Below are 17,334 nucleotides of genomic sequence, written 5' to 3'. Positions count from 1 at the left end.
TCCATGTGTGAAAGATTCAGTAGGCTTCCCACAGCCGCTGGAAATCCCCACGTGAGAAAACATGTCGTCTTTTTGGTCTTTATGTTTGAATCAACGCTTTCCAAAAGCTAATATGATCTATATTCACATTTAGCTTTTCATATCCAGAGCAAACTGCACATCAAACTGGTTTTAAATACTCTGTGTGGGTTTTATTTATTTTCTTTGGATGCACGGAGGCTGGATGACGTGTGTCTAAATCATTCGGGAGGATTTAGCTGAGCACTTTGCATTTCCTCTGTGCTTTCCTTTTCATCTTCAGCTGCTTTCTGACTGGGGAGCGACTGGCTCGCTGCCACCGAGGTGCTGGTCGGGGTGGGGGGGCAGCGATAACACTCCGTCACATTCACACTTTACACTTATCTATACTTAAATATGTCTCAGGACTCTTGTGGTGGTTTTCCCACTGATTACAGTCATTTCAGTAAACGTTTCTGATGTGGCCCGAGGACAACATGTCTTCACCCCGAGGCTCTTTGAGTCCAAGTGTTGCTCAGAACCACAGAAGGAAACATTAGCATGTGGGCAACAGAACATGAGAAGAGCTTCTCAGAATCATGCAAACACAACTTCACCCTCATACATATTCATTCAGACAATCACAAGCCCACACACATAAATAATTTAACTTCTGAACAAACCACACAAACTCTAGAGAAGCAAGGAAGCTTTCACAATATTTGGACATTGTTTACGGCACCAGGTCGAGGTTTAATGTAACAGGAACACATCATTTATCCCTTTACTTATTCTGTGACACCTCAGATTTATCTTTGCAGAGGTCTCACATGGTCAGAACTCTTCAGCTCTGTTCCAGCGATGGGAATGTCTTGTTCCCATCACCATTGTGAACTTAATGTTGCATGGCAACAAGGACCAGGTCGTCTTGTGCATCTTTAAGCTCCCACACACTGCAACCATGATTATCATAAAGTCTCCAGCCATTAGGATTTCTTTTCCTTTTCCAAAGATCAGGGAATCACTTGTGGCCCAGGTCTTCAAGAACGAATTGAAATAGAAAGCAAATGTTTGGTTTGGAGGCCGGATCACATGGAACGACCTGGGACAGTTTCTTGTACTGACAATGTGGCCGAGTGGATCTCGGAGGATTCTCTCAGCTCTCATGCAGAGAGAGGCCAGAGTGTAATCTCTAATTCCACATCTCTGGGACCATGGTTTGATTCTGGTTCTGTTCTAACGGTCGTTGAAACCCTGGCTCAGGCGTCTGTTGTGCTCCACACTCGGCCTGAGATCTCAAAAACTATTTGTGCCACTGGAAACTTCCCTCGTGAATTGTCTTTACACCACGATGCACTGAACTGTTGTGGAGATGCCTGTTTAAAGCTATATTAACTGTAGAGAAGGTTTATGATGTCATAACTACATCATCATTATTATCATTAGTTTTATACCTGACTTCTTGGGTGTAGACGATAAAACTCTAACGTTAAATGATCGTTGCTGTTATGTGAGACATCGTTTGTGGAGATCAACCTGGAAACAACCACAGGAGAGGAGGACGGTTGTGTTAATGAGACACACGTTTCATTTAATTGATCCCTAGTGACCGCCGATCACAATAATACCTTCCAATGGAACAACGGTATCATAGCAAGCTCCGTCCTTGGCGAACAGGACCTTGCTGTATCGTCAAGGGGCCGATGGAGCCGTCAGGCAGCTGGAGGACACAGCTCACCTCTTTATTTCTGCACAATAACAACTCTGTCCCCAAAAATCACTGAATGACAATTATACAAGAAAATGTGTTGTTCTTTAGTCGCCACGGGCAGAAGTTTAAATCTCATTTTGTACATTTACAACCTTCCCGATGCATTTATGGAAAACATATAGAAATATCATGGGTTTTTTCCATTGTCATTTCATAGTGACATCATCATTTACACCACATGATGACCACTCTCTGGATTATCTGAATGAGTTGTCTGTTAATAACATTATTTACCTTTTTCGAGTCTTGATGGAAGTAGCCACAGAGGAGGAGAACTTTAAAATGACTTGTACACTTGTCACTTGATATTTTTCAGGTGTAGGTCTCTCTGTGGCTCAGTCTCTTTACACACTCAGGCAGGTTGTGTGTTTTACATTCCACCTGCCAGAGAGCCGCTGCAGCCTCGGGGCAAACACCAGCTCGACCAACTCACTCCGGAGCGAATCCCAATCCCCCGATCAAGCACATGAACCCGCCCACACACATCAAACTGGCAGCCTGGACATCTTTTTTTAATTGTTTAACCATGTACAGAGGCACAAACACTCAGGTACACACAATCCAATTAGAGAAACTAAAAACACACAAAATCTTTCTTTGTCTCCAAAGCAAACAGACACACGGTCGAGTCGTATTAAATGACTGGAGGCCAACCAGCAACTCAGGACTGGAGCTGCAGGGCCGGGAGACATTTGAGGGATCCAGAGTGATAAATAACTAAATTATTTATAAACTCAGCTTTAAAACAGAGTTCAGGTTACTCATGTGTTGTGGTTGTAGTATTGTTCTCGCCTGTTCTTTTGTTTGCTGGTGGGTTGGTTCTGCAAAGACTGAACAGATTTGAACAAAACCTAATGGAAGACGGGACCAGGAAAGACATTTAGCTGCTTTTGACTTGTCTGCATAATCACAATATTGTTTTAGAATTGAACAAGACGTTAGCATGGAGGTTGATTGGATACATAGCAGCTGTACATAGCTCCATTCATTCAGAGATATCTCCATATTGCTGTGAAGAAGACCCCACGTTATGCCACTTGTGTTTCTTTACACTACACCAGTGTGGGGTGTTTAGGTTGCGTGGCGGCGTTCTGGCCTCGCCGTTTTGCACCTCATCCCAACCCATGTCGGCTCAGAGTCCGTGATTTCCTCCACTGGAAGTACAAAGCCCGAACAGCAATGCTCCACCTCCGATGTGTGCTGGTGTCTGAAAGGCTGAGCTGTATAAAGGTGCAAACATTCCCTCCTGGAACAGGCTGCTCAAGAAGGGGCTTATGATTACTGCTTTGAAGAGAAGAAGGGGGGGTAAGTGTCTGGGAAGTCGGCCTCTTTTTTTACATGTGGAAACCAAATGTGCACAACTGCTCTCGTCTGATCTCTGCTCTGCGGGAAACACAATCCAGATCCTGTTTTTACACCCGTTTGCCAAATGTTGTGGAATGTGAATTTCAGGAATGTTCACGTCCGTCTTGCTCAGCGATGGTTTGATCAATAATTTCAAACTCAGCATGAGAGCTGCTCTTACGGTCTGACAGCCATCGTAATAGTGGAGCCTTAAATATATCTCGGGAGACAGATATTCTTAAATCCCTCCATCATCTGTCAGAGTGTTGGCAGACTCACCAGAGGAGAAAGGAATTGACAATAATGCTCTTTGATTTCTAAAATTCCCCGAGGCCACTTTGGCTCAAAGCAACCCAGATTCACGGTTATTTGTTCATGCACATTAATACTCAGACAGGTGTTGGTGGTTTCACTTGAATGCATCTGCTCAATTTTTCCACTTTCTCCGGTATTTCATCTTCATTTAGTCTAACGATGGACAGATGGACATTTAAAAGCACTTCTCATCCCCACATTAGTGAAGTTAGAGACGAGCACAAACAAAACACCGCCCGGGTGTCCTCTGCTGCTTCAGACTCAAGTTAAATCTCTCCTGCAGGAAAACAGAAACCAGAAGCTCAGGCGCCAGGACTTCATGACCCTGAGACGTGATCAGGGACTCCAGACGTTTTGGGGGGAACAAACTCAACTCATTCGGCTCACTTTTCAGTCAATAGTTATTGATCAGTTCACAGAGATACACTCCTCCACTTACCAGAGCTACTTTCAGACATGAACTCCTCAAAGTTGGGGTCCAGACATTTCCTGGAGGTCATAACTTCTCCTGCAGTGTTTCGGTTCGCAGCACATCGAAATCGGCGTCTGGCCATATTGCAAAAGCTCTTGAATATCCTTTCTACCCAAATTGATATCTTGTTTAATCTGTGTGATCTTTTTCATCCTGTGATCCCTCCAGTTTCTATTCTGTCCCATGTTAGAAATGTCTCTAACACGCCCATTTGCTACTTTCCTGCTGTGTTCTCACATCTGCTCAGTCGGCCATGTTCCAGACATTGTACAACGGGACTAGCAGGAAAAGTTCTGGAAAATGTCTTGAGCTATTGACATGTGCATTCTCACAGCCCCTTCAGAAAATATCAGGAAGCTTCAGTGCATGTCTGAAAGCAGCTCGGGTGACTGACCTCCGGAAGCTGCAGATCATGAGGAATATAAACTATTCGATCGTGCACAGTTCAATGAGTGGATCCATCCGGTCAGAGCTCCAGTCAATTACTTTCCACAGAATTCATCTTTTTCACAACTTAAGGTTGGAGAGATTGAGGTTCTCCCTCAAGGGCTCTCTGAGGAAATTTGACAAAATCTGGAACCCCTTGTTATCCATTATAGACTCTTTAGATGTTACAACTGAGGAGTCAGATATCTGAGCTCTGCTGACGTACCACTAAAACTTACATTTTCAAATAATTAGTTTTTCTTAAATTTACTGTTTTTTTTTTGTTTTTTTCTCTCTTGTTTTGTTTCTAGTTTTTTGTTTTTGTTTATTTTTCTCTTTTTCTCTTTTTCTCTTTTTCTCTTTTTCTCTTTTTCTCTTTTTCTCTTTTTCTCTTTTTCTCTTTTTCTCTTTTTCTCTTTTTTCTTTTCCCTTCACCTAGAGACAGGCAGGGTTGGGATCTCTACAGGGGAAGGATGTGTGGGTGGGTGTGGGGGAGGGGGGGTGGGGGGTCACTGTAAATTGTAAAATTTGGAAAAATGTGAGCATTGTACAGTATCTCTTTAATGTCCTCATTTTGTATCAACATTGCTCAATAAACATACTATAAAAAAAAAATAATAATAATTCATCTTTTCAAGTATATCAAATGAACCGATATTAAATGAACTGATTCTAGTGATTCCACTCATCACTAGCGAGTCACCCCAGTCGTCCAGGGGAGCCTGGTTAGATTTGGAGGGTTGTGATCAGAGGTGCTCAGGACGGTGGATGTTTCTGTGTCTCTAAGGCGCAGCTGGGATTCCAGTGCTGAACATACCGTAAATACCTATTCAGCTTGTTGTGTGTGTGTCTGTGCTGCCACCCTGCTGACGAGCTTTGATGTGGAAGCCTGTAATCTGCCTCGTGCTCATCCAAGTGTCACTCATGTTGCTCCACTGGAGTTTATTCTTTATTCTCCAGCTTCTGTCTGCAGGAGTCCTTGTTTTCCCTCGGGCTCATACCTGTTATGAGCGTGTTTCTCAGGTGATGAAGGTTAATGCAATCCTCAGAGACTGTCACACACGCCTCAGGGTGTTGAGACTGAAGCTTGTTTTACACCACATGCTGCTGCCTCGTCAGCTGAGAGGGAAACGTAAACACAGAGTGGAAAATAATATGGTCCCATTTCGCTCAATAAAAAGGTGAAATGGTCCAGAGCAGCAGGGAAGTGGGACAGGAACAGACTGAAAGGAAACAAGTAAAGTCAGCAGAGAAGATAATTGGGACTTGCCTGATCTCCCTCCAGGACCTGTACTCCACGAGAACCAGGAACTAAAATCACTAAGGGTCCCTCACAACCTTTTCCCAACTCCTTTCCTCTTGAAGGCGCTGGAGAAGCTTGTCTAACAAAAAAATAACCAGACACAGGAAAAGCTTTTTTCACCTTGTGATCTGCCTCCTGATTATCTGAGGTGATGTCTTTGATTACACCACCAGCTATTCACAAAAACTGCCTTCCCTATCATTTCTCTCCTAATGCTTAGTGTAATGTCCCCGACCCTGAAATGTCCTTAAGGCGGTTATGGACTTATCAAATATCAAAAGATAGTGAAAAAGTTCAGAAAGCATTGAACTAACATTAACAATAACATAATGAAACTGTTAGACAACCTTGGTGCTGCTGCGACAAGCTTCCACTTGAGATCCTGGCTGTTCATTCACCGTCACATATTATATTCCGTGAAAAGAAGAACAGAGGAACAATAAACTACTATAACACATAATTGAAAAGGAATATTATAAATGCACAACAAGCCAGGACGTCTCATACACACAGACAGACAGTAATAATAATACAAACATCTTAATACAATGATTAAAAGGAATGTAATCTCTAGTCAGTCGAGTGTTTTAGCTCAACTGTCAGAAATACTCTCCATCCATAGTGAAAACATATCACATGACCAATCACACATACTGGTCATGTGTAAACAGGAAGTAGATTGTCTGTTCTGCAGTTTGTTGCTTGGTGGAAGCAAACAAATGAGGAACAATGATGGTGGATTTCTTTCCTTGGAGGTGGAACTGATACTAAATGGATGTATTAGCGAAATGCATTCGTGATTAAGAAGCGATAAGTGAGCGAATGAGTTCATCATAGTTTCCAACTTTTCAGTTTCTGCTCGTCCAAGAGTATTTCAAACCAGAAATCTGGGTTTGTCTTCTCAGGCTTTCAACTGTGGTAACTGCCGTCATCCTCTATCGCTGACTCCCACTTATCGGTATTAAACTTCTTCATCCTCACTTCAAACCCCGATTGTAAGAAGTTCACATCCCCCCAATTAAAGTCAATCCCATGTATATGTGTTGTAGAAACACCCTGATCGTGTGATAGGGAGAACAATCTATGAAATGAAGCGAACACACACACACAAACACGTTCTCATGTTGTGCTGATACACACACCTTCAGCAAACTGACCCACTCACATGCATCTGAGTTCATAAAGTTTTTCACAACCTCATTCAGTCCTGCACACTCTCTGTTCCGGCTGCTTCTCATCTCTCTCTGCTCTGGGACAATGGAGTGAAGATGTAAACTTAAGACTGTAAATGAAGACGGACGACGTGTCTCCACTTCCTCCCACTGTCCAGAGAGGACGACAACATGTCCTGGACTCGAACGCTGCCATCTTGGGACAAAGGCGTCATTAGGAGCCAGAGTCTGAGCAGAAGCTATCAGGGGAAGGTGCACATCAGTCAACAGCTGTCAATTATGTTTTGCCTTTGTTTTTGAATCTATCAGTCTGGTCCATGTCCCAGTGACTAACATAGAGGAGGCAGTGTCCATCTTTATTTACAGTCTGTGGTGTGACCCCCTGGATGAGCTTGGGTCCAGATGTTGTAGGTGTGGCCCGGCCTCCACCATGTCTCCACAGTCTCCACAGGTTGAGGATTATAATGAATTTAAAGTTTAATAACATTAGCCGACGTTAGTAAACCAGAAGTTACCGCTCACAACGGACCAATAAGGCTGAAATGACAGACCTCCTTTTTATTGCTCAAGAATAAAACATTTAATCTTGAACACGATATCGATAAATCAATGAACCGCAGTTTTTTTATATGTGAGGTTTGAAGGGGGGTGGGGGGAAACAGAGTAAAGGTCAATATGGATCTTTGGAGGCTGATGATGAAACTGATAATAAGGAGCTCAACATTTTAATTAGAAATAAATCAGCCGATATGAGATGTTATCAAACTCTTATAACAACAAAATGTTGTGGGTCTTTATTAGACTTTAACTATTAAACTATGAATGTTGTTGTAAATAACTAAATAAAATAAAAAACACAAATCCACCCAAACATATTCAGAAAACTTACATTTTTACATGAAATAAAAAATATAAAGATACCTACACATTATTCTCATTTATACAATTTTCTGCACCTTTTTTCATGAGAAATAAAAGTTTTCACATTAGTGTATATATCAGCAAACACAGACCGATATGTCTGTGAAAGGCTCATATCAAGCATATTTTGCAGTTTTAATAATGAACTTCAACTGGCCTGAGAAAACAAGCCACTTTTGGTATAAAAAAAAAGAATATTCTTCCTATAAAAGTAGGATAAACATAGCGATTGTCTGTTTTTTTGTATTGACAGGAAATCTTTATTATCTGAATCCTTTGACCGGCGTCATGAATTAAGCTTGAGGCTCGTCCTCGTCATTTCCTTCTCTCTTCCCACGACTCTTCCCACGCCCACGTCAGAAAGTCCCTGAGATTCTCTGGGTCGTCACAGTTTTCAGGGCTTCGTCCAAATCGGAGGAAAAAGAGAAACATCGTCATTGACAGTCTGAACACGCGACATAGTCCCTCACTGCTCGACCTACTTCCTCTGCTCCCGCCATACGATTCGTAAGTGAGAAGATCGGCTCAAATCAAACTCCTGCATCGCTCCTCTCCAACTCCAGCTTTGACTGACACTTTTAATTTGTTACCAGAACCTGAGAAACACCCGCATGACACGGACAAGTTTTATCATCTCTGTCCTGAGGAAACAGATGTCAGCTGCTTAATCGAGTGGAGTCCTGTTGCTTTCATTTCCATGATAATGAAGCCCTCCGGAGGTCCGAGTCCTACGGTCCCATCGTCCACAGGCGACCTCGACTCAGAACGTTCATGATCACAGCCACAGAAACGTTCATCAGTTATGTTCGGTCTGAAAACTCCAGCGGTGCTTTTTGTTTTAACGATCTTTAATTCAGAGTTACTTTGTGAAAGTCAAACAACTTATAATCGATTCTTCCGATGTGGTGTCCATTTATAACCGGAGATACTTTGGTTCGGAACGTCTGACATTTCAATTTAGTCTGAACCAAAATATCTGGTGTGGAAGGAGTTCGACCAAAAGAGAACATTGGTTCTGCTCTGGGGAAATAAACTAAATAAATCAAAAGTCAGTAATGAAACACGGTTTGTCTGAAGCTATGGAGAAATCCTCTTCCTGGATTCTGCACGGGCTCTGAGATCCACAGGTTATTTAATAGTGATGTTTTTTTAGCAGTGAATAAATCCTGCTTCACCTTCTGTTTGTTTCCTGAACATCGATCCCCCCCCCCGGTAGCTGAACTGTGAACGCTGAATTAACTGTGTGGACAAAGTGAAAGCAGCAGCAGCAGCTCATTTGTTCTCCACCCTCGTGGTCGTTTCTGAAACGACCTTTAACCTCCGACCTCTGTCTGTGCAGAGGAACCAGCGCCGACTGGAGGAAACTGCTGCACAGCTGCTGCAGGTTATTGGAGTCACTGTCCTCTCCAATCTAAGCAAAACTGAAAGATTCACAGAGGTGTCGCTGGTCTTTTTTAATCACTTCCTCCCGCTCTTCTTTCAATTTGACTTTCTCTCCCATTTCTCATGCAAAGCAGCCGTCCGCTGTGATATGGATGACCTGAGTCCTCGTCTGGATTAAAGCTCACCGGGTCACAACACTGTGTGATCACTGATGCTGCCGCTTAAAGAGATTGCATTTCCTGGGACTGTAATTGCTTCACTTTGTGCGTTTTGTATTTTATTTATCTCTCCAGCAGGCTTCGGCGCTCCGCTGCTGCAGCTGCTGCTATAAAACTCTTTCCCAATTGAATGTAAATGAAGACGAAGATGATTCAGCCCTTGTTTTGCTCCTCTCTGCCCACTCATTGCTTTCCACTGCCTCTGGGAATTCACTCTGTTTGTGTGTGTTTTGTGTGTGTGAGCGTCGGTTTCACTGCCTGTTTAGGTATGTGAGCGTGATCATGTTTTGTGCGACCACGTTCTCCGGGTAGATAGGAGTGTGGTGACTGCACACACACAGTCATGAGTACACAGAAGAAGACGAAGGTGACGAAGGCCGTGAATAAAGACATATTGAACATTGCTGATATTCGCTCTCACTCAGTCTCAGGTGTCAATCGGGATGTTTGTTAATTCACTTTTTAGGTGGATCCATCTCCAATGTGCTAGAGAGAGGAGGCGGGGTTTATGACCTGTACTGCAGCCAGCCACCAGGGGGCGATCACTATACTTTGGCTTTACCACTCGGAAGTTGTCAAGTCGTCGATCTTTACTCGATTACAGATTCAAATACTAGTTTTTCCAGATGTTTGCCTGGTGGCACTTTACGGGACATTCACTGGATTTGAATCCAACATTCACACACAAGGCAAATGTTATTAGTCTCTTCCAGTCAGGACTTATTTCTTGTGACACTGGGTCAGTTCTGCCTCTTTCAGTTTGTCTCCATCTTTTCACCACTCACACACACACACACACACACACAGCGGCATTCAAAGAGAAAATTCTTCACTCTTTTCATTCCGCACCAAATTTCTCACTAAGAAAAACACCTTGAATTTTAAAAAGGATTCAAGTCAGTTTGATTTGATTTGTTTCACAGATTGAATTGTATAACCCTGCAGCAGAAGTTTCTCTATTTCCCGGCACAGGATTTATTTGCACTTATATACTGACTTCATTCCTCCAGTTCCACCTTCTCTAGCTAGGTATATAACACTAGTAATTTGGTGCTGGAGGTTTCCTCTGCAGCAGTGAAACAACACACTGTCCTGGAGGGTTTGTTGTCGGACCACATGCTGCACTCAAGCTGTTTTGTGTGTGTGTGTGTCTGTGCATGTGTGTGTCTGTGCTGCCACAATCACCCAGAACCCTGTGGAATAGATGCTCAACTTGATTTAAAGTCAGACTTGACATATTTAGTATGTTAATCCCTGATGGTTATTCATATTGAATGAGAGAATGCATTACCACTGCACTGTATCGTTAGATTGCAGATGTGGTGCATTTAATTAGTTTATATATATATATATATATATATATTCACTGGTTAAGGGTTAAGTTAAACCACAGCTGTTTAATGTCTCCAATCCACAATCACGACTGCTTCTCTGAGAAATCTTAGCTAAATTTTAGTTTTATAAGTTATAAGAAGATATAATAAACTTGCAGAGATGTACAAACCTTTATTCTGGCACTGCAACACATATAAAAGCTGTTGTTTCTCCACTTTAATGCCTATTGATTCTCGCCCTGTTAGTCAGATCCAGATATAGACTCTTAGAACTTCATTAAATCAGTCTAATTAAAGATCCGACTTTGAATCCACCGGCTCTCATAGTTTAACACCTGATGGGTTGTAGTTGTTGCTTTTACTGTATACCCATTGCTCTAGTAAAGGTTGACTCCTCCATGTTAGTGGATGGGACATGACCCGAACTAAAGCCATGGGTACATTTCTCTCTCAGATCATTTAAGATAGTTCACACTGATGCATGTCCAAGTTTTTACGTTTCTAATAAGTTAATCTTTAATTATTTGATGCTAAAAAAACAGTGGGAATGACTAACAGCTGAGACGGACTCATGATTGGTCTCATGTATCCCCCCCCCATGTTTTGGCTCGATTCCTGCGATGTAGAAAGAAGTGGAGACGTGTCGTCCATCTTTAGTGGTTCCACCAGTGTACAGTTTATGTTTTTATCTCCGCTGTCCAGAGTTCCAGATGCAGCTCGTGTAACATAACTCACAGACTGAGTTCAAGAATCTGTTTCAGGCCTTTCTGCTTCATTTCCTCATTTAGCCGCACGGTCGTGTTAAATTGATTACACAGGACCGAGCGTCTCGGCCAGATATCAAACTAAGATTAAAAGCACTTTACTTTAACGGCGGGATGTTTTAATGGATCTGCTCGGTGGATCCGTCCCACGTGTGTTTCATGTTACTTACACTGATACTGGAGCTTTTATTGATTTCCAATAGCGGGATGTTTAATGTTGAGACATGCCATTAATCCAGATGTGTTTGGCTTTCATTCCTGGACATGATGCTGCTGCTAAAAACAGGCACACACAAACACACACACACACACAAACACACACACACACACACACACACACACACACACACACACACACACACACAGACACACACCTACAGCTTGATCTGGCACAGGTGCGTTGCCATATTGATTCCCAGTAAGTGTGCGATGGTCGGTGCCGTGTGTGTGTGTGTGTGTGTGTGTGTGTGTGTGTGTGTGTGGTTCCTTGTCTCTTAGCTTTTGATTTATAGCAGCCGGGTTTCACAGGCGGCGATTCATCACAGGAAAAAAAATGTCCGAGGACTTTTCTACGACGAACCCACTTCATTACTCAAACATCACGTCGCACACCCTTCTGTGGGGGGTGTTGTTGTTAACGAGACGGGCTTATTAATGAGGTGTGTGTAATGTGTGTGTAGCTCACTTGTGTTTATTTGAGCACGTGTGACTCGTTTGTTTCCTGGTTCTGAGGTAAAGTGTGAAAACCTTGGAGCATTTTCCCTTTTGTCGAACTCTGAATGCAGCGCTGAACCTAAACCCGCTGGATGACTCATTTCCTTTCTGTTCTTCAGGTTCGTATTCGTGCAACTATCTCAATCTTTTTCTTCTCCTCTCTCCTTCTCACTATCGCTCTCATTCAACTCTTTTTCCTCTTTCACTCTCGAAGTCTTTGGTCACATTCTTCTGCCTCGTTGCTGAAACAACGACATTTGATTCTGGTATGAAAAATCTTTCACTGATAATTTTGCAAAGAGACACAAGAGCAGATTTTCATTTCATTTCTTATCTCATTTATAGATTTGTCCTCCACAGATACGTTGTTATCCCGAAGAATTAAAATTGATTAAATTTGGCATTAGAAATTTGTTGAGATCATGTTTTAATCTGTAATTGCTCTAAATTAATAATCAATCCTTGACTTTTATTGTTCAAGCTGACGTGGTGTTTATCCTCAGGGAGAAACGCATCTGACTAATCTCAGCACATCAAACAGTTGGATTCAGCTTTGAGGATTTTGAGAGATGACAAATCTTTAATGCAAACTGTGATGAAATAAAGAAAACATGTTTTAAACTTTATTATATCCACCGAGGAAGTTATTGTGTCGTTGTTGGTTTGTGTACAGGAAAACTCCTGAACAGGTTTCTGCGGAATTTGGTGGAAAGAACGGAACGTTTTTCTTTATCACTTTCTTTAACATTGTGAGAATTGGGTTTTTCCCCCACTGATTTCCCCAGAGAAGATTTCATGGGTCTTGTTGAACAAAATCTGTTATATTTAGCTTGGTGATATCTTTGACTTTGAGCAATGTGGTGGATCTAGATTAGATTTAAGGGTTCTGTTGATCCTTGGTTGAGGTGTTTGTTCACCTGAGTTAAATTCTAGTTGTTTCTGTTTCTGTCAAAGATCCTCCTTCAGTTTGCAGGACGTCAGGGATTTAAACTTGAAATCCAAAAGGCTTCCCTCTTAAAACCCAAGATGAGACGTTTTTCTGCCCGGCAGCGTTTGTGGTCTGATTTATTTTCTGTTTAAACTTCTTTGACTTCTCCCACATGGAGCCGGCTGCTCTTACTTCCAGGCTGATGTGTCTGATCGCCCGACACTCCCTCACCTGCAGCTGTCTCAGTCCGAGACACCTGATGGAGACGTATCTGAGTTTCTCCTCCGGGGTTCATCAGCCGAGACAGTCGCTCTCTCTCACCCGCTCCCGGCTGAGCTTCACCGTCTCCAGGTTTATTCTTTCTTAACACCGCCCACAGTTTTAGAGTGAGATTCATTTCCCTGTTTATCAGAACACAGGACGTGTTCCCCTGCTTCGAGAGAAATCTGTCTGGGCTTTGATTTGTATCTGGGAAGTGGAGGGAGGCAATTACAGGGTTTCTGCAAAGATCAGTGGGTTGGGAGTGGTCGGTTTTCCTCCAGTTGATGACATGGGTTGATAACAGCGACCCTGCCCCCCCCTCTGTGTGTGTTGACACGGACAGAGATGTCCCTGCTACCCTCATTAAGTCAAGGCGACTCCCCCGCCTGATCTTTCACTGCCGCTCTCATCGCACAATGTTTTCTTCTTTCTGAGCGGTTTCCAGCAGCTGCTCTGTGAAACTGATTTGACTCAGCAGCATCTGTAATATGTTCTGTTGTAAAAGGACTTTTAAAGCTCCAGGAGAAACGTCAACGTGTGGTCAGTGGTCGACCTTTACCGTGAAGCTGGAGAGAAGACGACCGAGAAACAGCAGCAGTCACACAAATTGAAAACAAGCCAAATAATCAGATTTGTTGTTTGTTTGTCACAATTCACATATTTCCTGGTTCAAATTTAAGGCACAAACTCACCGAAATTGGTGCCACTCGTCGTTTACCAATAGTTCATGAATATTTATCAAACTAATAAGGTGTATTTAGGGGTTAAAAACTTGCCTGTACTGACAAATTACATTTTCTTTCATGTGTAGTGAAAGATTTTGTAATTGGAAACCACGCGAACGTCTGCTGATGCATCGTGAGACAGTTCAACATCACTCGAGCATCTCAGGGAAATTAATTAAGATTCAGTAAATCTATTATAATCCTGAGTAATAACCAGTCAGACCTGAATGAGGCAGAACCTGTTCAGTGTGCGTGTGTGTGTCTGTGTGTGTGTGTGCGCGTGTGTGTCAGATAACTGTGTCGACTTAACAGAACTGACGAAGACACATCCTCCATAACACAAGACGTCAACTCCTCTGGCTCCCGGGAGAAAAAGGCCAAAACAAATACCACAGAAATGTCAGTGTGTGTGTACTTAAAAAACACACACACCACTCTCACACAAAACTAACTACGGAAATGCAAATACACATTTGGACAAACACAACTATCTCATTAGCTTAATCTTCACCTAATTTCAGGCTCTGGCCTTGTTGTGCCTCGGCTCACTGAGATAAATTACTCTAAATCTCCATCAGAGCCCATTTATGTGACACTAATTGCTCAGTTAGGAATCCGCTCCGCCTGAGGTTCCTCTTACTTCCTTCAGCCACTTGAAATTTCCAGTTCACAGCATTTAACCAATTAAGACGCCCTCCAAAAGAGCATCTTCAAATTTAAACTAAGGGGTTTTATGGAAAAGTTTCACTGAAACGTTTGTTTCTCAGCTTCTGAAGCAGAGATGAAAATTACATATTTACCATTTTAGAGCTTAATCGTACTTGTACAACCTCAAAATGCAAAAATCTTTTATTCCAAACTGTTGTTACTCCTCTAAAATATGCATGGAGGGATTTTGTGGTTGTTTAGAGGAATTAAGGAACGGGATTAAGACAAAGAGACGAGTGTTTTAAACACAGAGGAGGTATCACTGGGACACACCCACACACATCTGTCCTTGTGTAAGGAAACAACAAAACAAAGATGGATTTAAATCCAACAGCTCGACCTTCAAGCTCCAGGAACATCTGGAGAAGTTCACTGATCCACAAGCTTCAAGAGGTTCTGAGCTCTATTCAGAGCTTCTGCTGTGAAATCATCTCTGGCCACACGCTTTGTGCAATAATGTCACGTCTAAGTTTTGCACCAATCGTTGAAAGACATGTTTTTAATGGAGTCACTGCTGGTTCTGTGAATTTCCTCTTTAGGCACCAAATGTAAACACGAGTCAGGTTTTAATGGGTAAAAACATCAGATTCTTGCAGAAATGAATCAGCTCAGAATCAAACCGACTCTCGGCTCCGAGCGTCTCTATTGTCTCTGAACACGACAGATTCCAGCTTCCTGTTCTCCGTCTTTCAGTCATCATATTGTTGTTGTCTCGGGGTGCGTTCGTTTGTCGCCACAAATTAGATCCAGCGTAGAGCTTAACCCACACAATGCCCCCCCCCCTGCAGGTTATGGGGTATTATCTCCTATGCTCTGGCTTCTTTGCTCCTCGAACGTCTTTCTTCCTATTTACCCGCTCTGCAGGATATTGTGCATCTTTTCACTGTTGGTTGAACTTAATCTCTCCGCACCAGGAGATAAATCTATTTGTATCTCAAACTTTGCTCCCCCGGCGTCCTCTGTGACACAGGGAACGAATTTGATATGATTGTATTGCCTCCTCTGTCTCCTGCTCACACTGGAATATATCTCTGCTTTCGTTTGAAGTATTATTTTTATGTGGCGTTGTTTACCTGGCGCTCGGTGTGTGTGTGTGTGTGTGTGTGTGTGTGTGTGTGTGTGTGTGTGTGTGTGTGTGTGTGTGTGTGTGTGTGTGTGTGTGTGTGTGTGTGTGTGTGTGTGTGTGTGTGTGTGTGTGTGTGTGTGTGTGTGTGTGTGTGTGTGTGTGTGTGTGTGTGTCACTCGTCCCAAGTTCCCACGTAAATAACAGTGAAATCAACAAGGAAGTTGGCGCTTGCCAGTTTATTTACATACTTGATTTCTACCCTTAGTTTTATCAACTTTTCCAACTCGTTGTTTATATTTTTTGAAACCCCAGAGAAACGGGCTCGGTGCCTGTTTTGCATCTTGAGATAAATTGAAGAAACAAACTGCCAGCCTCTTAATCTGTTTCCTCTCTCAAACGTCTGACCTATTTCATTCTCTATTTCAGGATATTCTACGTCTCCCACGACTCCCAGGATCTGAAGATCTTCAGCTACATCGCCCGGGACGGACAGAGCAACGTCTTCCGCTGCAACGTCTTCAAGTCCAAGAAGAAGGTAAGACGGACTAGGGACGGGAATCGGCAGGGACCTCCCGATACGATACTATCACGATACTTAGTTGGCGATACGATATGTATTGAGATTCTGTGGGTATTGTGATTCTGTAAGTATTGCGATTCGATATTACGATTTCCTGGGATTTCTTTTGGTTATTTTTTTTTTTTTAAATACTGGACCATGGAAAAATGTTGAATCATTCCTTCAAATACAACACAGTCAAATTCACTTAGAGCTTTACCAGTTTTATTTCAAATATTAACATTAACTTAATGACTGCCGGGCAGCCAATAGAGAAAATAAATAAAAATGTTCCATATTATTGAATAGCCCCAGTCAACTGCACACAAACTGACAGATTAAGAAATGTATGCCACCTAGGCTACTTTTAAACAATAAATAAAAGGCAAATTAAATAGAATGAATAAAAGTTTACTTAAAATATAAACTTAAAATATAAACTTTGAAATAAACAAAAAGTAGGCTATTGTTGTTTGCATGTAGGCGATACAAAGCTAGTGCTTGGGTATGTTTAGATTAGAAAAAAAATTTGGGAGGCAGCATATCGATTTAAAATCGTCATTCACAAGAATCGCGATTTGTAACTGAATCGATTTTTCCCCCCATCCCTAAGACAGACACCGGGACCTTTTGGACGCTCTCACCTTTCGGCCCCAGGGGTCCGGCGCCTGACGCCGAGCTCGAGTGCCGTCGCTCCTCCTGAGTTATTGAGTTAGAAACCTGACCTGACTCTGACTCCAGGAGGATTCAGGCACAAACTCCAGAAACTCTCAGAGAACTCTTAATGGATTTCCCCCGGAGCATCGAGTTATAAATTAGCCTCAGGAACACTCTGGTGGTTGGGGTTTAAAGTTTTTTACTCCTGGTAAAAACACTCTGTTTGAAACGTCACTGGCAATGTCAGTCGAAGATAAACGAATGCCAACAGACCTTTGTACTTCTCAGGGAGGTTC

The 17,334-nt window shown here is 42.5% G+C and overlaps 1 protein-coding gene across 3 annotated transcripts in view; it reads left to right on the top strand.

Moving 5' to 3' along the window:
* nos1apa (nitric oxide synthase 1 (neuronal) adaptor protein a) overlaps window positions 1-17,334 on the top strand; it is a 129,021-nt gene that overhangs the window by 58,702 nt on the left and 52,985 nt on the right. For all 3 annotated transcript variants that reach the window (XM_061077747.1, XM_061077749.1, XM_061077748.1), the window contains exon 5: window positions 16,249-16,357. In XM_061077747.1, coding sequence (XP_060933730.1) covers window positions 16,249-16,357 — 109 coding nt within the window. The remainder of the gene's footprint in view (window positions 1-16,248; window positions 16,358-17,334) is intronic.

The sequence above is a fragment of the Limanda limanda genome, chromosome 9 (assembly GCF_963576545.1).
Source record: "Limanda limanda chromosome 9, fLimLim1.1, whole genome shotgun sequence".
Classification (NCBI taxonomy): domain Eukaryota; kingdom Metazoa; phylum Chordata; class Actinopteri; order Pleuronectiformes; family Pleuronectidae; genus Limanda; species Limanda limanda.
Note: the sequence above shows the minus strand (reverse complement) of the source record. Positions and strands in the feature narration are given on the sequence as shown.